This window comes from Vipera ursinii, assembly GCF_947247035.1.
Source record: "Vipera ursinii genome assembly, chromosome: 7".
Taxonomy (NCBI): domain Eukaryota; kingdom Metazoa; phylum Chordata; class Lepidosauria; order Squamata; family Viperidae; genus Vipera; species Vipera ursinii.
The window spans coordinates 59,547,639-59,571,520 of record NC_139521.1 but is presented as its reverse complement, the minus strand read 5'-3'; the positions used below and the strand labels follow the sequence as shown (position 1 = coordinate 59,571,520).

Genomic DNA, 23,882 nt, shown 5'->3' with positions numbered 1-23,882 from the left:
AAGGATTCTTGTGTGCTTTTGTGACTTTGAAGTTCTGGGATTTGTGCAATGTGGCTTTGTGTTCTTAAGGAGTGCTTAGCAATCTCTATTTGGCTGATGGCTGATGTTTTGTGTTAGCTTCTATTGCTCTGCTATTGTTAGCTGTAAGTTTTCCTGCAAGGGATTTTGAAGTATTTTTCTCCTGAATGGATTTTGTCTGTAGCAATACTTTACTTATGAATGGAGCCATTTGGGGAGGCTGCCTTAGCTGGCAGCCAGTATTTATTTACATTTTTTTTTCTTCCTTAAGTGTCCGCTGCGCTCCTTAACTTTCCTTTCTTGCCAGTAGCTAATTCTTAAAGGGGAATGTACCTTTTTAAGCTAGTTCCCTCAATGGTTTGTCTTTTCTGTCTCTGGAGGCTTTTCCTTGTTTGATGAATATATGGAAGTGGGAAAATATGAGTGTGTGTGTGTGTGTCAAATTCTTCCTTCAGAAGGAGATGGGAATGAGAAAGAGGGAGACAGGGAGGGAAGGAAGGAAGTCCCGCCTTAGCACTTGGCCACCAGCAGCCCTGCCATTGACTTTGCTTGTCAAAAGGTTGCAAAAGGGGATCACATGACCCTGGGACACTGTGACCATCATAAATATGAATCAGTTGCCAAGCATCCAAATATAAATCACATGATCCTGGGCATGCTGCAATGGTCATAAGTGTGAAAAATGGTCATAAGTCATTTCAGTGCAATTACAACTTTGAACAGTTTTTTTTTAATTTTTTTGGTCATCAAATTTTTGACACCTTGCTAGGTGGTACTCGAATATTGCCATATCCTAAAAGTGGTACAATTGGTGAAAAGGTTGAAAACCCCTGGACTAGAATTCACAGTAGCTTGGTTTTTAGCTTGGTGCCTTAATTTCTAGACCAAACTGGCTCTCTTTATTTTATTTACTTATACTTGAAAAAATATTCTAATCCATAACATTAAAAATGACAAAAGAACCTGTCACAAGCTATTAATATTTGTACCAAATAAAAAGCTGTGTATCATTTTTCATCTTGAATTTGTAAAAATATAAATTCCATCCTGCTGCTTAAAAAAGTGTGCATGTGGTGGGGGGAAAGCTCAGAAATGGTGATAAAATAATCTATGTTTTTAGAACTGGCAGTAAGTAAACTTGTTGCAGATCATTACTGCTGCTGGATTATTTAGCTTATGGTATATTTAATATATTTGTTTGCTTAGGTATTGCATTTAACCAAGATGATGAGTATTTCCCCAAATACATTTATCTAGAAATGACAGGAGCAGGAGAGAAGCATGAGCAGAATGAATTACCAGATAGACAGTATAACTGGAAGCCTTGAGTATATTTAAATGGGACCTATTAATGAGACTTAATGAAGACTAAATGTACATGGGTTTCCTTGGATTTTAAGTCCAACAGAAACATCTCTCTGAACTTTTTTCATCCTTGCAAACAGACTGAAAAATATAGCTTAATACTCTAACCTAGTTTTTACCCCAATTTAGGGAGAATAAGATGAGTTACAACTTCAACAAAACACCAGTCTAGATCTATCTCCTTAGCCATTAAGAGCTACTGAAACTTACACCTTGTACAGAATTTGAGTTTATCCTTGCTGGCCTTATATTTATCTATTTGTCTGTGTTGTGAAAATAATTTGTGAGAGAAAAGATTATGAGTGCACATGCACACAATTTTATAAATCCCCTATCTTGTTTTAGGGGCACATAATTAACCAATCGTTATTCATTAAATTGATCTTAAAAAAATTCCTGGCATATTGTTTTTTTCAGAACGCAGCCACAGACAGGATAAACACACAAATGCAAGTAGGTAACATGTACTTATTTTTCAGGAGAACCAACATTGCAAGAATTTGCTTCAAAGATAGAAAGAGAGAGCTGATGAAATAGGGAAAGTGTACAAAACACAGGAATGTTAAGCATGTTTATGTTGCCTAATCTTTGGACTGCCTCAATGTCAGGGTTGTCTTCCTTGGGGGTAAATTCAGCAGTAATAATAACACATGAACCAGAATGGGGAGAAAAGAGATAGAAAGAAAAGAAACAATTCTATTTCTGTTGACTGGCTTATTGAAGTATATATGCTGCATAATGCATTTCCGGGGGATTCAGAGACAGAAATGGTTTTCTATTTTTCTTCAGAACCAGAGACTTTAGAATGTCAGGACACAACGGATGCTGAAACAACAGAAAATAGTTTATATTTAAATATGGTGAATTCTTTTCTTTAGCAAATTCAAGAAATTTTATTTAGACTTTAAGCAAGCCCAAAGATAATAACTATTAGTGACTATTTTTATTAATAGATTAATATTGTAAGAATTTTCAAGGCAGATTGAAAGTAGGGAGAAAAAAAACAGTGGAAAATGGACTAATTGTGCCAAAATTAAACCTTTCTAACATACCATTATTTCAGTGGAAGAATTAATAACATATATAAATCTGCATTCTCTTGTGTAAATGAGGCATTCCACCAAAAAGCTTTTCTGTACATCATAAAAGATGACCCTATTAACAGCTGCAGCCTTCTAATAGAAAGTATGAGGAACAAATAATTTGGTGGTGCAAATGCTTGCACAAATATGCAGAAGCTCTTTTCTGCTACATTTTAATTTTTTAGATAAGGATCACCATTAATTTCAGTTGATTACCACCCTAATGGTGCCTTTATTGATTAGAAATGAACTGAAATACATGCTATTCATTAATTTGTCATCTTTAGCAAAAATGTTCAGAATAGCTAATAGAATTAAAATGGCAAGAAAATTAATTTTTCAGTATAAAATGGTAATTATCTGAAAACTTTAGCCTTAATCTAGTTTCTACAAGAAATAGGGGGTCTCTGGAGTGGAGTTAAAAATTCAAGATGCAACCACAATGACATGATCACCTCTGTTACATCACCCCAACAGCACAACTAAGCAAAGTAATATTTTCTCCAAATTCTAATACAATTTTCTTCTTTTTAGGATTTAGGCATCTTGCCTGAAACTATTTTGCAAAGCTTCTTCTGGCAAAACTGAAATAATTCCACAATGTGAATTTTGATTTTTAATTATGTGAGTAATTTCTTATTGCAGTTCATTATCTTTTGGACCATACTTATTCATTTTAAATTGGGAGAAAAACCCCTTTTTTTAAAAAAAACACCAAATCTTACCTTTTTCCTGAGTGAAGCAAATCAAAGCCTTCGTTGATTTTATCAAATGGTAAAGTGTGAGTAATTAATGGATCTAGGATAAATGTTTTGTTCATGTAATCTGACACCAATTTAGGAACTGAATCTTTACTTTTCCAATCTGAAAGTAAAAAAGGACATAAAGATACTGCATTAATTTTACAAGATCATTTAAAAAACACTTTTCTTGAGGCAGTGACTCTTAATAAGAGTTGATATCAGATGATCTGCTGATCTCAGAGTTGAGGAATTTACTGTCAATTGAGGAATTTACTGTATAAATTACAGACTTTTTTCTGCATTGAATAACCTATGGACTCTGGTCAAATTTCCATGATCCCATCTATTCCTCATTTGTGAAATCCTGGTTCTCAGAAGGCAAGGAGTAGGAACCAACTCATTCTAAAGCTCTTGCTTCAAGATTTGTTCCCATGCACTGAAGAAAATATAATTAGAGACTCTACGGTATTATCATGTCTGCCCTTTGTAAAGATTACTGGACCATCATTGAAAATCAACCTTCCTTAACCTAATGCTCTCCATAAGTGTTGGACTTTAAAGATCATATTGTCTGAGAAATGCTAGCATGCAAGTTTAGCATTTATGTTGAATACCGAATTGGGGAAGGTGGATATAAATGAATAAGTAGTAGCAGCAGTAGAACAACCATATGGCTGCATAAGGAGTTTGAGAACTCTAATTCTATTTCTTATGGATTTTTCTCTGCCTCTCAGTACAGTTTGCATTTATATAATGCAGGAGATGAATAATTGGTGCTTTGAATTTTTTTAAAAAATAATAATTAAAGCTATGAAAGGAGCAATTGGGATGTTCCCCAGACTCAGTACTCACTTCCTCCGAAACTACTATTAACTTTTCAGGCAGTTTATTGAAAAACAAACAAACTGATTATTGTTTTTTCCTCTGCAACAATAATATCTTGAAAGATAGCAATTTTAGAAAATCAGAAACATTGTACTACGAAATGTTTAAACCCCTTTTTCAGCAGCTGTGCTACTTGACTTAATATGTTATTCTCCCTGCTATTTCTGCTTTTAAGTTTTTAAAAACATCCCTTGAAGAAGTCAGATATTCCAGACATGCTGAAATTCTGGTAAAGTTTCTGAATCCTGTTTTATATAATTACTGTTTTACGTAATCATTTCCAAAATTTACTGTTGTGTTTGGACTTTGGTGGTCCTTTTGGTAACTAGTTACAGGAGAAGCAGCACTCTGCTGGTTGTTGGGTGTCCTCCAACTCTTCAAGCCAACAGTGTAAGAGAAATGATGAGAACTCTCATCTAACTTTTCTTGAGGGCCAATTGGGCTTGTGAGTAATAGCAGACTCAACCACATCTGATTCTATGATTCAGTGACAGAAGATCAAGTAAAGAGTGGGACAACCTTTTGGTGGTAGGAGGCTACACCTCATGGAGTATGGAGTGAGGATTGCTGTGATGGGTCAATGATGCACAATGGATGGTATGTATAATATAGGTTGACCAAGATGGGATTTTCATTTTTTCCTTCCACATGTGTTTCTGGGTAAAGTTCAGTAATTGCATTCATTTCTTAAAGCATGTTAAATCTATTAACATTAACAGTTTTGTGTGTCTCTTGCCTCAAAGTGATAGGAAACCATATCATTACTTTTAAGCAAGAGTGGTCTGTCAAGATTCCAGTGACTGAAAACAAAATGTTAGGAATAAATCACAATATCTACATACAATGTACTGATGACAGAACATTAGATGCAATGTATGGATGAGCATCTTCCTCATCGGGTGCTTTCCAACTACCGTATGCTGAAATACAATTACTATTGCTGCAAATAAAACCATAGACAATACCACTTGGGGATGATAGAAACTGAAGACTAAGTGTTTGGGAAAAGATGATACACAGGATTTCAGCTGCTTAGGTGTTGAGATCACTGACAGTTTGTAAACTAAGTTGGTCTTGATCAACTATTATAGGTCATATTATACTGGTAATATTGAGCTTTCCATAGTATAAGGTACAACATAGAGAGAGAATGTATTAATAGCCAAATAAAGGCCCTACCTCCAAAAAGAGTTCCTTTCCAAGTGCGGCCTGAGAAGAGAAGTGCTGGATGAAAGTTAATGTTAGAAACCGAAGGGGGTACTCCCACAATGATGCACTTGCCATAATTTATTTGGCAGGAATTCAAGGCAGCCAGCTAAAGTCAACCCAAAGACATAAGCATGAATCCAGTCAAAGTCAACATTTACCATTCCAACCACAATGTTTCTTCCAATGACATTTCATATAGGATTTTATTGTTCCAAATATATCAATAATAACATCTCCTCTGTTGTGGCAATGCCATCCTATGCTAGGCTACCATAAAGTAATCAACAGAAAGAAAGTTTTCCATTCTCTTTTTCTAGGCCAATGCTGGGTGTAGGGGCAGATGGCTACAGTAGGGATGTGAAACTTCCCTTTTGAGTTACATTGAGTTACATTGACTTACCTCCACTTCTTATTTCTTGATTAATGGATGGAACAAGATAATTCATAATCATTCCATGAAAGGACCCATGGTCCCATAGAATGTCTTACTAATTTTTCTTTTTTCTAGAGCATAGAAAGGCCAGCAATAATTCATCTCCAAGATTAAAATATCATGAAATCATTAAAATCCTGCAAAATTTTGGTGTTCTCATCCTGAAATCTCTTATGTAAGAAAGGGGAAACCTTACAAATTGGATCTCACAAGATTTTAGAATGTTTTAATTGCTAGGTTCAGTGAGTACATGAATGATTTCACAAAGATGATTTGGCACTTATGAACATAACCCTTTCAAGCCTTTTGCTAAATATTAAATCAGGCAAAGTCTCTAAAGAACAAAGAAGTTTTGTATAACATAAGGCAAAATCCCACTGGTTTGTCTAGGTGTGTGTGTGTGTGTGTGTGTGTGTGTGTGTGTATGCTTTTGAATTAGTCTTGATTCCTGGTCTTGATTGGCTGCACAACCCCTGCAATTTTCACAGGGGTTTGCCATTGCCTTCTTCTTAGGGCTCATGCCTAAGAAAGGACTAGAATTCATGGTCTCCTCTATCTATTATGGTGGCTTAACCACTAAACCAAACTGGCTCTCCTTATCATGTGACTCCTTTACCAAATTGAAAGGTGCAGTACATGCTGCTATATGTATATGCTGTATGTAATGAGATGCAGAAGTAATACAGCAAACTGTTTCTTTCCCTGCAATCACCCCACTGAGATAAAAGTAATCAGACCTTATTTCTGGTTTCCCCAGACCAAACCCCTGCTTCATTTTGTTACTTAGTACCCTACAGTTACTGCAATGAAATAAGACCCACAAAACAAATTGGCTTTTAGTAAGAGATAAATTGTTTCCCATGCCCCTCTTAGTTCTTCCATTGTGGTACTACCTTAATTCACATACCATGACTTCAGGGTTTCCAATGGCTTCAAAGGAATATTCTACTCCTTCACCCCCAGTCAAGTCAAAGATAACTTCATTGATGGGTTTCTCGAAATCCCGGGGATTGATACACTCTGTGACACCAAATTCTTTTGCCTTGGAGAATTTATCCTTGTTGATATCAACTCCAATGATTCGGGAAGCTCCAGCTGCCTTGCAGCCCATGACTACTGAGAGACCAACTCCTCCAAGTCCAAAAATGGCACAGGTAGAACCAGACCTCACCTTTGTTAGCATAAAAATAAAAAATGGAGCATTATAGTTATATACTAACTCCAATACAAGGCCAATGAATCTTTTTCAGGCTAAAAATATACCTGAAATTTTGAGAGCATCTCATGTGTATTGTCACAAAATGGATACCATGGAGAGAATTGTACATCCATTGAATGGCTGCTATAAAATGTGACCAGTCACAAATATATATATTCTACAAGGCTAACTAGAGAAAATGTTTTCCATCAATATATCTTTTCTCCCCAAAAGGATCTTTTCTACCTTTCAACTAGTCTTTTCCCTGGCAGGTTAGTACACCTTTAAAGTGAACACTGGTCTGCAGCCACCAACATTTTTATTTTCTAAAGGTAAAGGTAAAGGTTCCCCCGCACATGCGTGCTAGTCGTTTCCAACTCTAGGGGCTGGTGCTCATCTCCGTTTCAAAGCCGAAGAGCCAGCGCTTGTCCAAGGACGTCTCCGTGGTCATGTGGCTGGCATGACTAGACGCCAAAGGTGCAGTGGTCCCTATTTTTCTACTTGCATTTTTACATGCTTTCGAACTGCTAGGTTGGCAGAAGCTGGGACGAGTAACAGGCGTTCACTCTGCTACCCGGCACTTGGGATTCGACCCACCAAACTGCCAAATTCCACCATGGAATTAAAATGAAGTCAAATCATTATGAGCAGATGTATGGCACTATAGCTTCATAAGTGACATGTCTTCAAACAGTGGTTCTCCACCTGTGGCCCACAGACCTCTGGGGGGCTGCAATGTCATCACACAGGGGGGTCTGTAAAAGCTTGAAGAAATGTTATGATTTAAATCTTGAGTCTTGGAGATCTGTGGCCACAAAAGGTATTTAACGGGGATCCATGGTGAAAAAAAGGTTGAGAACCACTATCCTAGAACATGGAGATATCAGAAGCTTACCTTTGCAGCATTTAGGGCAGCACCATAGCCAGTAGAAAACCCACAGCTAATAAGGCACACTTTTTCAGGAGGTGCTGCAGCATCAATTTTGACAACCGAATCCTCGTGTACAACCGTGTATTCTGTGAAAGTGCTGGTACCAGCAAAATTGTGCAGTACTGTTCCTTTGTGAGTGAATCTACTGGTGCCATCCTCCATTAATCCAGACCCTGTGTGAAGGCTTAAAATATGGGAGGGAAAATCAGAATTATTGATCATGGTTACCATGCAGGACAACAGTAGTGCTACAAGTCAGAACAAAAACTCACTCATTCTTCTTGCACAGGTTGCCTCTAGGATGCAGGCAAGTACTGCATTTGCCACATTGTGGGAGAAAAATTGGAATGACTTTGTCTCCTGAGAATGAGAAAAAGATATTATCAATGGGCCTGAAGCTTCCAGAGAGCTTAGTGGCAGAAACTAAATAGCAAAGATATCATCATCATCATCATCACCATCATCATCATCATCATTATTGATCATTGCACAGTCAGCCAGATGTTCAGACTGGATTTGGCATTTTTGTCTACCTATTGAGTCCTTACCAACTTCATTAGAGCCTTGGTGGAGCAGTGAGCTAATGCCTCCTTAAGTAACACCAGCTGCCTGCAATTAGTGCAGGTTTGCATCCCACCAGGCTCGAGGTTGACTCAGCCTTCCGTCCTTCCGAGGTAGGTAAAATGAGGACCCAGATTGTTGGGGGCAATTAAGCTGACTTTGTAATAATGCCGCTTGGGGTGTGTGTGTGTGAAAGCCCTAATAAGCAGGCATATACATAGAATGAAGGCTACTGCTAAGCTTGTAAGCCGCCCTGAGTCTTCGGAGAAGGGCGGGATATAAATAGAATTAAAATAAAAATAAAATAAAAATTATTATTATTATTATTATTATTATTATTATTATTATTATTATTATTATTATTATTATTATTATTCGCACAGTCAGCCAGATGTTCAGACTGGATTTGGCATTTTTGTCTACCTATCGAGTCCTTACCAAGGACCTGGGATAGGCAGATGTGGATGTTTGATGGTATTACAGATATCGTCGCAGGATGGATGCAGTTCCCAGTAAGGCCGCCTTTTGCAATTGACTAATGGCGAATTTGTCAGTGCCAATGGTGTTCAAGTGGTGCTCCGGTTGTTTTGGGATTGCACCCAAAGCACCTATTACTATTGGTACTACCCTTGCTTGCCTTTGCCACAGTCTTTCTATTTCTATTTGTAGGTCTTTGTATTTTGTTATCTTCTCCAGTTCTTTCTTGTCTATTCTGCTGTCTCCAGGCACTGCTAAGTCCACTATCCAGAGTTTTTAGTCTTTCTTATCGACAATTGTTGTCCGGGATGTTATGTTGCAGGCACTTGTCTGTTTGAATTCTGAAGTCCCAGAGCAGTTTAACTTTATCATTTTCTATGACTTTCTCTATTTTATGATCCTTTCAATTCTTGCTTACAAGCAAATGATATTTCTTGCAGATCTTCCAATGCACCATTGTTGCTACTTTGTTATGCCACTGCTTGTAGTCAGTCTGTGAGATCTTCTTGCAGAAGATTATAAAACTTTTATTCATAAAACATGAAACTCAAGTCAACTGAACACTCAAATTGACTGGCACTAATGGTTGACACGGGCTGCTGCCAGCATCCTAGGTATCTCCTTAAATAATACCAGGTATCTCCTTAAAATGTAAGATGTTCCAAGTAGCGCAGTTTTTTGTAGCTTTGCTGGAGTTATTGCAGGAAGCTGCAATTTCTTGATATATTTTGTAAAATTTTTGAACATAGTTCCCAGTTCCCCAATGACAATGGGTATCACTATTACATGTTTCATCCATAATCATGCAGTTTCGATAGCCAGGTCACGGTATTTCGTAATTTTTTCCAGTTCTTTTTCTTTGACTCTGGCATCTCCTGGTACAGCGATATCAATCAACTGTACGCTTCGGTTCTCTATGACTGCGATATCTGGCATGTTGTGTTCCAAATGGCGATCTGTCTGTATTCGGAAGTCCCACATGATCTTCACCCTCTCATTCTCGACAACTTTTTCTACCTTATGTTTCCACGACTTTTCGGACACAGGAAAGTCGTATTTATTACACAATGCCCAGTGGATTAGTTTAGCAACTTGGTCATGTCTAGCTTTGTAATCAGTTTGCACAATTTTCCTGCACTCACATATTAAATGTGAAACAGTTTCAACTTTGTCATTGCAAAGTCGGCAATTTGGATTGACAGTAGATTTTTGTACATGATGATGATGATGATGATGATGATGATGATTAAACTAACAGTTCTGGAGAGAACAATGCTTGTGGTTTATTGTGGGGTATAGTTGAGGAGATACTACTAATCTATTGCTAGTATTTTCATTTAGAATTCCAATAGCACCCCTAAATTTCTGAACTCAAATCACTTACAGGTAATCCTTGACTTATAACCACAACGGAGCCCAAAATTTCTGTTGCTAAACAAGAGAGTTATTAAGTGAGTTTTGCCCCATTTTCTGACCTTTCGTGCCACAGTTCTTAAGTGAGTTATTGCAGTTGTTAACTTAGTAACATGGTTGCTAAGTGAATCTGGCTTTCCCATTAACTTTGCTTGTCAGAAGGTTACAAAAGGTGTTCACATGACCCCAGGACATTGCAACTGTCATAAATATCTGCCAGTTGCCAAGCGTCTGAATTTTCATCATGTGACCATGGGGATACTACAACTGCCAGAAGTCACTTTTTTGGTGCTATTGTAACTTCAATTGATACTAAATGAATAGTTGTAAGTTGAGACCTACCTGCACAGCATTTTTAATTTCTAGTGGATGGTTACCCTATTGATTTTATTCTTATTACATCATTTTTCATTCCTAGTGGTTGATTACCTTATTGATTTTATTCTTACTGGGGAAGGTTTTGCACTGATAATTCTGAATTTACCTGGTTTCATACTGGTAACACCTTCCCCCACACTCTCAACCACACCAGCTGCTTCATGACCAAGAATAATAGGTAACTTTGCCTTTACTGCACCACTTACAACATGGTCATCTGACCGACAAATTCCAGAAGCCAAAATCTAGAAGAAAGGTAGAAGATAATTCATTGGAGTATATTATTTTAGGCTTAAATTACAGTAATGTGACTTCTATGTTCAATCTTTGAACCTCAATTTTCAGGCAGAGCTATAAGTGCAATTATTAAAACTGGTAACAGTAATGTGACTTCTATGTTCAATCTTTGAACCTCAATTTTCAGGCAGAGCTATAAGTGCAATTATTAAAACTGGTAACTTCCTGTAGAAAAATGCACTTAAAGTTTTTTTTTTAAAAGAAGTATTGGAATTATTTAAAAATTACAAAAATTACTTCTAAAACTTCATTCATTTTAAAAAGCGAGATAACAAAAATGAGAGACAGTTTGGCCTAGTGGTTAAAGCTCCAGGCTGGAGACCAGGAGACTATAAGCAATATTCTCACCTTAGGCATGAAAGCTGGCTGAGTGACTTTGGGCCACTAATGTCAGCTTATAATGTCAGGCTCAGCTGACAAGTCAAATCCTGTTGAAACTAACAGATCAATATTTGATTTATCCCCAAAAGGGGATCCTGCACCTGTGAACAAATGCTAGAAAAGATTTTTTTTAAAAAAAAATGGTCTTACACAGCATTTTTGCCTAGCATTGAAAAGTAATGATTAGCCTTGGTAAACCTCCTTGATGGCAAATTTCTAGGGGTGTGACACCATGTACGTTCTATCACATAAATGTCAACTCATACAACAGAAACACCTGGAAAGGGTCTTCAATATAGGGCCAATCACCTGTTGGAGAAGTCATCATTTAAGAAATGGCTGACATCCAGGTGATTTAACATATTGCAAATATCCTGGCACAGGGGTAGGCAATCTTGGCACAGGGGTAGGCAATCCTGGCTGTTTTATGACTTGTGGATTTCAACTCCCAGAATTCCTGAGTCAGCATGGGTATTGAAGTCCACAAGTCATAAAAGAGCCAAGGTTTCCTACCCCTGTCCTGGCACCTTAAACTGCATTAGCAGCAAGTGGAGTCTTTGAAGAAGAACGCAACATTTTCTCAATAACTGGCATCAGTTCATATTCTAGGTGCTGCCTTAGCTACTGAAAATTCTGCTTTCAAGAAAGTCCATTGGTAAGCTAGTTGAAGAGATACTGCGTGACATGACAATTTTTTTCTTTTTTTAAAAATCCCATTTATATCCCGCCCTTTTCCGAAGACTCAGGGCGGCTTACAATCTAAAGCACAATGTGCTTAGCAATAGCCTTCATTCTATGTATATACCTGCTTATTAAGCGGCATTATTACAAAGTCAGCTTATTGCCCCCAACAATCTGGGTCTTTATTTTACCTACCTCGGAAGGATGGAAGGCTGAGTCAACCTTGAGCCTGGTGGGACTCGAACCTGCACTAATTGCAGGCAGCTGGTGTTACTTAAGGAGGCATTAGCCCACTGCTCCACCAAGGCTCTTTTAATACATACAAGGCTCTTCAAATACATATCTGGCTTAAAATCATACTCAAAGGGTATTCCTAATCAAAATGGACCAGGACAGATAGTCCAGGAATTAGAAACTAAATCCTATGAGACGTTAAAAGAACTAAAAGTGTTTACCTTTGAGAAGATTGGCAGAGGGACTTACAGTAGCACTTTTTAAATAATAGATAAGATATTACACAGGGGACAAAACCTGTTCTCTCTCACCACAGAATGCAGGACTCAAAATAATAAATTTAAGTTACAAGAAGGCAAGTTCTGATCGAATATCAGGACAAACAGCAGTTTGTTATTACAGTTTATATCTAGAGATATAGCAAGCCATCCTCTGCTTGCTGTGTCTTAACAGACGCTAGACAATAATTTGTGAGCCCCTTTTTACTTTTGATTTTTAATTCTGATCCATGCATTGGATTTGTATTCCTTAATAACTTGTCTTAAATGTGATTCTAGAGTGAAGTGTTTCACAACTTGACAGCTTTAAGATGTGTGGTCTTCAACTCCCAGAATTCCCCAGATAGGGGGGAAATGGCTGGGGAATTCTGGGAGTTGAGATTCACACATCCTAAAGTCGCCAAGGTTCAGAAACTCTGCTATAGCATATTACTATAATTTAAGGGCAGATCCCGATGGGCGTTACTGTATGTTTACAGTACACTGGGCATCAGTGTGTTTACAGCCTCACTCATAAAATGCCTGATGCAAATTTCAATCCAATCCATTCTCCTGATTCTTTTTTTTCCTAATTCAAAAGTCCATTTCCACTGTGTTTTTCCTGAATTACTGAGCACAATGCATTTGAAAGTAGTCTCCACTGCATCTTGGGGAAGTTGCTAGGATACACTTCACTCTAGGACAGGGGTGTCAAACTCAATTTCATTGAGGGCCGCATCAGCATTGCGGTTGCGCTCAGGGGGCCGGGTGGGTAGGGCCAGGGTGGGCGTGGCTAGAGTGCGTATGGCCTACTGGGTGGGTGTGGCCAGCTCTGCATCGTTCGCATCAAGGGTGACTATGGGGGCCTGGGCAGGAGTGGGACAGATCTGAGGGTCTCTGGCAGAAGGAGGGTCTCTGGGCCAGGGCCAAGGCAGTGGGGGCTGTTCCCTCACTGTTTCCAGGATGGCTTCGCGGGCCGCATGAAACCACTTCGCGGGCCGCATCCGGCCCCCGGGCCTTGTGTTTGACATGTCTGCTCTAGGAGCTACAGAAGTTTCCATCCATATTGTTAAACCTCTTAAAAAAAGATTATGGCATTTATTTGATCTGGTCCTTTGAAAAGATAAAAGAGTAGGTATTCTCAAAAGAAATTAGTAGTTTAATTGGTATCCAACTGCAGATGGTAAGGGTGGGGGAGAACCAGAGGCTGCTAGCCTGAGAATAAGACATTAACTTTTCTTGCAAATTTGCACTATCTAGCACTTACATTATGAATTGATATGTGCTTTGTATTTTGAAACATAGCACCTATTTCCTTTGGAAGTAACACTGTCCACATAGCATTTTACATACAAAAGGGTTTCCAGAGTAGATCCTCCCTAACATGAAAATATGGATCTGCAATTATAAAGAGACTCACCTCTTGCAAGCCCATTTAAATTATGCAATCAGCCAACATGTGACATATATTGCAGCAACAGCTGATCATACCTGTTTTACAGATAACTGCTTAGATCTTTGAAGTGACCAGCTCACCCACATTATATTAGCTCCACAACAAGGCAAAGACATTCAAAGAGAAGATGGTGACATTGTTATGGTACCCTCATCTTCCCAATTGGAGGTAGATTTGTGTCACAATAGGCAATTGGGCTTCTTATCTTGTAAACTGAGGCTGTAAGGCCATGTCTTACTAGCATTGTGGTCTCATATGTTATGGTGTCCGGTGGGTGAAACCAAGTTGACAACTGCTTGTCCAGGATTTCCCCAAACCTGAAACTGGATTTTTTTTTATTGTCAGGGCTGCCTCGTTCCCAAGAATGATTGTTTAGCAAGGTTCTGGGAGAAAAAATTATTAGATATTGTTGGATCACCATCACAAATTCCAAGTCTGCAGACAGAGGAAATTTCTGTATAGTAGAACCATTTTAAGTGCAGATACAGCATGTCTAAAAATCTTGTATAAGCTTTGCACCAAAGATCAAGGACTGTGGATTGTGAATCTGGACATTTGTCATGTGTTCAGACATACTGGATCCTAGATTTGGTTGCACTGAATGCAATCTAAAAATGAGCAGAATTCTATTGGAAGATTCATATGATGTATGGAAGTCAAAGTTACCACGAAGGCTAAAAGTTCTGTTTTTTTAATTAATCAAAGTGTGTCATAGCTTTTGATCACGCTTAATTGTATTTTAGCAAAATGAGAAAAGCTTTATTTGAACTTGAACCTTCACAAGATGTTAGTCTCTCTTCCAGCCAGTGTCCTCTGTGGGCTTGGATACCCATGTGGAGTTCCTGAACAACTGTGCTTCTAAGGTAATACTTAAGGGATTTTATCTGTCTCATTTTGCTTCCAGATCATGTCCCTCGTTCCCAAGAATGAAGAAACCATTCTAGGTGGTACTCCTCAACATACCCCATTTCAGATGGCTGTGCGCAGATAAGAATAACTTGCATTAACATGGATTTTGGTTCATTCCCTTTACCTTGATGCGAACTTCATGTGCTTTTGGTGGAGCTACTTCTATTTCCACAATACTAAATGGTTCTTTTTGTTTCCAGATTACTGCTGCCTTGCATTTGAGTACCTAAGAAAATGGAAGCAAGAGATGATTTATTGTAAGAGAAGATACTCATTCATTGATTAATCAGATATTTATAGAGAAGCCTATTCTTCTTGCATCCAAAATACCTTCCTTCTCAGCTGACTGTTGAGCTCAGTTTTGACCAACCATGTTCTCTCTCTGACAACCCCTTTTCCTACAATCAGTCATGCTACAGAATAATCCATGTTAACAGTTCCTCTATTTCTTTCTTTCCTGTTCCATGTGTTGGCAAGCCCTTGAAACATTTCTTGTTTAATTAATTAGAATGGGCTTGATTTACTTTAAAAAAGAAAAGCCAGGAACCAAAGGTTTGAGCTTAAGTCCACCAAATGTAAATGCCCACGTGAGATCTGTTGAACAGAATCCCACCTCTAAACCTACTTTTATTCTGTGCTGTAGATGGAATGAACTTTTGGGATTATGAATGGTCTTAAATGCAGAGTTTTTCAGAGTGCTACTGACCCGAAAAGTGCCAAGGGTGAGTGGGGAACACAGGAAAACGTTAGAATCAGTCTCAGGCAATTTGCCAAGCACAGTGCAAACAATTCTGTATTGTGGTATATCTCAGAAATGAATAATCACCATTAAAAGAAATAATAGTCTACTTACTTTCCCTGCAGTGCCCATAGTCCTTGATTTTGTAACAGATATTTCACCTCTTCTAGGTTATTGTACTTGGTGCAAAACAGTTTGCCTTCAAAATATGGACTGCAAAAAGCTTACTTCTCTTTTAGCTAACTGTAGTACTTTCCCAGCTCCACCCAACAAACTTAGCCACTCCTTTACTTTGACTAGTTTGATCAGGTTATTTTGTAACATCAGACAATTAAGCACACATAGATTAGCAGGAATTTACAGCTTCAGTGTAGATATTAACCGGACAAGCAATGCATAAAGGGTTGTATTATGTAAGTCCAAGAAACAGCAATTAATACGGCACGTGTGAAAAAATGCAGGGTTTACATTGGCAATCTCAAGAAACAAACATAGAAAACAAACTGCCAGTTTGTTATGAGTACAAATGAAATAATGTACTTTCTGGTTCGTTCTTGACTTTTTTTAAAAAAATTGTAGAATTGTAAAAGATGGTGACTGGACAGCTCTAGCAACTTTATTTTGAGAATATGCTAGGACAATGAGCTTTTTACATTAGAAGAAATGGTAACTATTGATTATTATGCATGGCATGGTGTGGAGTGACAGTGAGGGAACGCATACAAAGCAAAGAAAAAAAATTCTCCCTCTTTCATAATAATAAAACTCAGAGTCATTTGATGAAATTAAATCATTGCTGGATCAAGACTTACTAAAATAAATACCACTTCATGCTGTGCATAATTAAGCTTCTGGAATGACTCCAAAAATAGGGATGGCCATAAAATGGAAGGCTTGGAAGCAATATTTATGGTTCATGGACCTACAAAGAGAATTTAGACTTTGCCCTGTTATTTTATAGAGCGGAACACGACTCTCAATTCTTCTATTTGAATTCCACTTGCTGACAGACAGGGTACAATTGCCCTTGTGAGTTTTAGAAGGTATATTTGGTTGGCTGCTGTGGAGACCCAAAGTTATACCTTTGAACCTTTGCGCTTAGCTGATAGGAAAAAAGGTAGGAATTGTAAAGAGGTGATTAAAGACAAAGTTTGCATCCAATGTACAACACATCAATCATATTGAAATGGCTTATGTGGTTGCAGGGTGTAAGTAGAAACTGTAAAGAGACCATAAAATGCAATGTTCCTCCTTTAATAAAGGAAAGGAGAGTGGCATCACAATTGCACTACCTTCCAGTTTTGTTGTTTTATTTTATTTTAATAGATGCACCTATATCCCAAACGTTTCCAGCCTCAATTGGCCCCCGCTTTTAAGCCTCAACTATTTGCTACTGGTATCATCTCTAGCTTTCATTATTTTATTTTTACCTTAAGGTTATGGAGAATGGTCTTTCTGCATGTTGACTCATCTTGTGAAAGTGGCAGAAATGTTTTAATTTTTGCTAGCTTTTTTATTCTCCGATATTCTATAGACAGCAAAAGATTTGCTGGATGACTGAGACAAGAGAGAAAAGAACCTTTAATACATTGTGCACATTACTACAGTGACTCCTTTATTTTTACTCTGGTTTAAGTAGAAGACATGGATAGAAAGAAGCTGCTTTTCCCATCCTCTCTATTTCTCTCAGCTATTTTCGAGCCGCCACAGAAAGCCCGTTAAGAAATAGTGACTAAGACGCAAGAAGCAGAATAAATGTTGTGTCATCCTGATAATATTTCAACGTTTCTGGAAATTAGGCAAACATTATTAACCCAAGACCTTTGAACATGTTGTATAACATATTGACTTTAGAGTAAAAGTGATGATTAAGCTAGGCCAGCTGACATTGCTAGTCGGTTACTTAAAGGTAAAGGTAAAGGTTCCCTTGCACATGTGTGCTAGTCGTTTCCGACTCTAGGGGCCGGTGCTCATCTCCGTTTCAAAGCCGAAGAGCCAGCGCTTGTCCGAGGACGTCTCCGTGGTCATGTGGCCGGCATGATTAGACGCCAAAGGCACATGGAATGCTGTTACCTTCCCACCGTAGTGGTCCCTATTTTTCTACTTGCCTTTTTACGTGCTTTCGAACTGCTAGGTTGGCAGAAGCTGGGACGAGTAACAGGCGCTCACTCTGTTACGCGGCACTTGGGATTTGACCCGCCAAACTGCCGACCATCTGGTCAACAAGCTCAGCGTCCTAACCCACTGAGCCACCGCGTCCCTTGAGCCACCGCGTCCCTAGTAGGTTACTTATGAATGGCCTATCCAAATTCCATGTGCAGTTGGTATATAATTATACATTTGTCTTCACTATTCAGCAAGTAAGGAGAATCTATTCAGGAGACTTTGATAACAATATGCCATATGGAATTGACCCACTGTCAATGTATCACATTTTTCATCTTGTGTAAGTTCTTAGGTATGTAACTTCTTTAAAACAAAGATGAACCCCCCCACACAAAGTCTTGCTTCTGAAGTAACATGGAATAGGTATGGGAAGGAATATGTACAACAGCTTGAAACTGCATACTCATCAAAGTTATTTTTTAATAGGTAACCAAGAAGCCTCTGTGACTGATGAGAATCTTCAATTATTTCTTGCTGGTGAATCCTATACTTAGCATCACTAAAAGGGAAAAAATCAGAAAGGAAATAGGATGTGTTGGGAGAAGAAGCATGAAGGAATTGCTAAGAACGTACTCATGTGAGCATAATTAGAACCGAATGAATGTCATAATTCCAACCTGATGGCCAAGAGCTGTTGGGAATCCTCACCATGGTCATTTCAACAACTATTGGTAATGCATCTCCCTAGATTCCCACACAGCCTGGCTGTGTTGAAAATGCTGCACTTATTGAAAGCCTGGCTATAAATCTTGGTAATTCAGAACTGAAGATGTGATTCTGTTCTGTAGCTCCAGGTCACTTAAATTTCTCTCCTGCAGCTGAATTGAGTAAAAGTCCATTTCACATGGCTGGGAATTCCTGGTTCACCCTGTCTTCCAGGGTTTCTTCTCTAACTGCAGGTGGCAACTTGCAATGATCAGGCTTGTATTCTTGCTGGAAAAATAAATGTAGCAAGATAATATTAAGGAAGGGCATGTTGTGGTGTAGAACCAATTTTGCCCTTTGCCCTTAGTCAGCTGAAAGATCTCCTGGTTGGTTCATGAGGAATTCTGAGCACTAGGTTTTTTTTCCCCTGTATGTAATTTTTATTAAAAAAATTTAAACAAGAAGATAAAGACTAACGCAAACTAATATAAATGAAGAAAAAAGGAAAGAAATCAAAGAAAAAGCAAAAAAGTGCAGGAAAAGAAAAAAGTTAAGAAAAATACAAAGGGAAGGAAAGAAAAAGAGTGTAAAGAAATGGTTTATGATATTCTTCACAGCAGTGTTAAATACAAATATATTTTACCTCTCTCTAAAGTTAGATCAGATTACTTCTCTTTCTATAATCTATCCTATCAAAACTATAAATCACAAGTTCATTTTCATTTTTTTTTATTTTTATGCAAAAAGTCCATAAGAGACTTCCAGTCATCAATAAATGTAGATAATATCTTTTCTCTCATCAAACAAGTCACTTTACCCGTTTGAGCAACATCTGTCAACTTCACTTTGCGTTGGAAATTCTGAACATTATAAGAATGTCAAGAAATTAAAACTTGTTTCTGAGGATTTGAAGGGAAGAGGTCTGTGACTGGGTGAAAGTCTATTTCTAAAGAATGAAAGCAACATTGAAAATGCCTTTTTTTTAAAAAAAAGAATAGAATAGAGCTGGAAGGTACCTTGGAGGTCTTCTAGTCCAGCCCCCTGCTCAAACAGGAGAACCTATACCACAGGTAGGCAACCTCGGCTCTTTTATGACTCATGGACTTCAACTCCCAGAATTCCTGACTCAGGAATTCTGGGAGTTGAAGTCCATGAGTCATAAAAGAGCCGAGGTTGCCTACCCCTGACCTATACCATCTCAACTCTCCAGAGATGGAGTGCCCACGATTTCTGGGGGCAAGCTATTTCACTGATTAATTATCCTCACTGTCAGGAAGTTTCTCCTTAATTCCAGATTGCTTCTCTCTCTGATCAGTTTCTGACCATTCTTTCTTGTCCTGCCCTCTGGTGCTTTGGTGAATAATGTGACCCTTCTTCTTTGTGGCAGCCCCTCAAATACTGGAATACTGCTATCATGTCACCCCTAGTTCTTCTTTTCTTTAGACTAGACCAGGGGTAGGCAACCTCGGCTCTTTTATGACTCATGGACTTCAATTCCCAGAATTCCTGAGTCAGCTTGGCTGGCTCAGGAATTCTGGGAGTTGAAGTCCATGAGTCATAAAAGAGCCGAGGTTGCCTACCCCCGGACTAGACAAATCCAAGTCCTGCAGCCGTTCTTCATATGTTTTAGTCTCCAGGCCTTGGATCATCTTTGTTGCTCTTCTCTGAACTTTTTCCAAGGTCTCAACATCGTTTTTGTAGTACAGTGACCAAAATTGGTTGCAGTATTCCAGGTGTGGTCTCACTAGGGCTTTATAGAGTGGTATTAATACCTCGTATGATCTTGATTCTATGCCTCTGTTTATACAACCCAGGATTGTATTAGCTTTTTTGGCTGCTGAACACTGCTGGTTCATGGTTAAGTGATTGTCCACTAGGACTCCAAGGTTCCCCCTTTAAAAAAGAAACCTTTAAAATCCTATTATTTCAGTAGATTTATAGAAGAACATCTTGCACAATGCTTTCCGAAAACTATATTACATATAGTATATATTTGCTTCTTTATCTAATCTATTGTGCAAAATCCAGATTGTGTTGAGATATTGCATGGGGTCTTGCCAGCCCTTTAGTACTTGGCAGTCAGAGGTGAAGCTGTCTTGATTTTTTTTTCCATCTGGTGCACAAATTCTTTCCCATTGCCGTTCAACATCACTCACAAGTCTGGACCTGAGAGAGCTTCATCTTTGCTTGCCAAAGTTTGATCTCTTCTGGTTTTGCGTTGATTTATTTGAAACATGACGTAAGTGGGTTGTTTTTTTTTTAAGCTCTGTGGCTCTGCAGAATTTGTGGGCAGTCTAGTTTCCCATTGATGGGAACTCTTAGCTCACCCTTCTGCAGGAAAACCTAACAACAATTACTCATGCTGTTGCTATTACATGGTTGGGCTAATGCAATATACTCTACAATGTGGATGACTTTGAAGATCACAGGGAAGTTGAGGTCCAGAAGACAGTGCTAAATGATGCCTGCTTTTGAAAGCAACAGCTGTGCTTTGAGCTCTTCATTGGCTTCCTAAAGTCTTCTAAAGTATTAGGTTTGACTTAAAATGCCTTTTATGGCTTGACATTTTGCCAGCTCCTGGACTGCATACATTTACAGAAATTGGACCAGCCAGTAAGGCCATGTTAGGAGAAACAGTTAATAGTCCCCCACTTCCAGGAAGTAAAAGAGGTCAAACTAGGAGATACTATTTTTCAGGAACAGCATTAGTTCTCCAGAGAACCTTCCAAAGGAAATTAGATGGCTCCCTCCATTATTTCATTTAGCAAGATTTTTAAAACTAAGCTCCCTTGTAGAGCATTTACAGCTTAGAATAGGCCATCAGTACATACATACATGAGGGACGTGGTGGCTTAGTGGCTTAGGACGCTGAGCTTGTCGATCAGAAGGTTGGCAGTTTGGCGGGTCGAATCCCAAGTGCCGCGTAGCAGAGTGAGTGGCTGTTACTCATCCCAGTTCGAAAGCACGTAAAAATGCAAGTAGAAAAATAGGGACAACTACGGTGGGAAGGTAACAGTGTTCCGTGCACCTTTGGCATCTAGTCATGCCGGCCACATAACCACGGAGACGTCCTCAGACAAGCTCTGGCTCTTTGGCTTTGAAACGGAGATGATCACCGACCCCTAGAGTCAGAAATGACTAGCACGCATGTGCTGGGGAACCTTTACCTTTACCTTACCTTACATACATACATACATATTTAATTCTCTTTGTGCATTCATGGGTTTTATACATGTGTTTCAGTTCCATCCCTCATCTCTTATGAACGTAGACCACGTACTAGTTAACACAGGTATTCCTTGACTTACAACCACAATTGAGCCCAAAATTTCCATTGCTAAGCAGGACAATTGTTAAGTGAGTTTTCCTCCATTTTATGACCTTTGTTGCCAAGGTTGTTAAATGAATACTGCATTTGTTAACTGATTCATATGATCATTAAGCGAATCTGCCTTCCCCCATTGACTTTGCTTGTCAGAAGCCAGCTGGGAAGATTACAAATAGTGATCACATGACTCCTGGACAATGCAACTGTCATAAATATGTGATAGCTGCCAAGTGCCCAAAATTTGGTCACCAACCTTGGCAAGACTTGTGGACTTCAATGATCAAAGCAAAGGACTGGCCGAGGAATTCTGGGAGTTGAAATCCACAAGTCTTAAAGTTGCCAAGGTTGTGGACCCCTGTTCTAAGTGGCCTAGGGGCATCATAACGGTGGCATGGTGGCTCAGCGGTTAAGGCACTGGACTTGTTGGCTGGATGGGATGAGCTCCCAACCTTGTCCCAGTTTCTGGCAACCTAGCAGTTCGAAAGCATTCAAATGCAATTAGATAAATTACCTTCCCCTTGGGGGGGGGAAGGTAACAGAGCTCCGTGACGTTACGCTGGCCACATAACCATGGAAATGTCTTCGGACAGCAGGTGTTAATGGCCTTGAAAGGGAGATGAGTACCACCCTCTATAGCAGGGGTATCAAACTCAATTTCATTGAGGGCCGCATCAGCATTGCGGTTGCCCTCAGGGGGCCGGGTGGGCGTGGCCAGGGTGGGCATAGCCTACTGGGTGGGCGTGACTAGAGTGCGTATGGCCTACTGGGTGGGCGTGGCCAGCTCTACATCATTCGCATCAAGGGTGCCTATGGGGGCCTGGGCAGGAGTGGGACAGATCTGAGGGTCTCTGGCAGAAGGAGGGTCTCTGGGCCAGGGCCAAGGCAGCGGGGGCCGTTCCCTCACTGTTTCCAGGATGGCTTCGCGGGCCACATGAAACCACTTCGCGGGCCGGATCCAGCCCCCGGGCCTTGTGTTTGTCATGTCTGCTCTATAGTCAGCAAAGACTAGTGGTGTTAAATCTGCAGGGTTTCCTTTATCTTTTTTTTTGTCAGAAGAATTTCCCAGTTCGTTTCCACCTGGGAAAAGCCAACGATGAAGAAATTTGAGGACAGCAGCTACCGCAAAGCAGGTCTTTATTACAGGAAGGCAGTAGAGTGAAAGAGAAATGACTTCAGCATTCCTGCCTTGCAAGGTAGTTTTCAGGTCCTGAGTTGTGGTTTTTATATGCTTTTTCTACCCTAGGGCTATGGGGTTTGGTGGTTCCTTCTTTTGTGTTTTAATGGTTGTCCGGAGTTCCCCTTCTTGTCTTAAGAGATATTCCTTTTGTCCAGTTTCTATTTTGGGAGTTAATCCCATCAAGGGCAGGGCAAGGAGTTCTTGGTGGAATTTGTTATATGAGTTTCCCAATTGCTTAGGCTTGGTTTTCCCGGCGCTTACCTGCAACATTTTACAAGGTGTTACCTGGTTCTTGGCTGTATGCCCAAAAGTTCAGCAAAAGACTTTTCTCTGAGGCTTGACCGAGGAAAAGTGTATTTGCATGTTTTCCAATAGGGATGAAAATATGAGAGTTTTGTCAGGGTAAACCTTCCAACATTTTAAGGGCAGTTTATAAATCTACTATAAAATTGTTTTATATTAATTCAGTTACACTGGATATCTGGAAAACATACCTAAATCTTATAAATGAAGCCTTCATATGGTTTTAGATGTTACTCAATAAGTTTATTTTATGTTCAGCTCTTAATTGATTAAAGTTACTAAATGAGCTCGAATGAAATATTTGTTCCAATCAAATTCACACAAAGTTGTCTACTCTAGCTAGCTGGTGCTGGTTTTATGTATATAAGATACTTGCACATCTATCCATTTATGTACATGCACAGGGGAACAGATACTCTTGAGCACCTCAGGACTCTTGCAATTTTGGAGATCAAAATAATTAACTGAAATACTAGATGAACAGCAGATGAATAAATCTATATACAATGTATAATTCAAAATTTCTTTATTCAAAAAATACCTACATAACAAGAATATGTTAAAGATCTAAAACTATGTAGCATTTATTTATTTGGAGGAGAGAGAGAGAGAGGGA

General features: G+C 39.1%; 1 protein-coding gene across 1 annotated transcript; it reads right to left on the bottom strand.

The window, feature by feature from the left end:
• Positions 1 to 1,857: 1,857 nt before the first annotated feature.
• On the bottom strand, positions 1,858 to 15,858 carry LOC310643423 (alcohol dehydrogenase 1B-like). Its single transcript, XM_083367849.1, has 9 exons — positions 15,762 to 15,858; positions 15,033 to 15,134; positions 10,800 to 10,938; positions 8,137 to 8,224; positions 7,829 to 8,048; positions 6,643 to 6,906; positions 5,273 to 5,408; positions 3,191 to 3,329; positions 1,858 to 2,208 (listed from the first exon to the last, which is right to left on the bottom strand). Exons 1-9 carry the CDS (start codon positions 15,777 to 15,779, stop codon positions 2,184 to 2,186), a joined length of 1,131 nt encoding a protein of 376 aa, XP_083223975.1. The 5' UTR covers positions 15,780 to 15,858; the 3' UTR covers positions 1,858 to 2,183.
• Positions 15,859 to 23,882: the final 8,024 nt, after the last annotated feature.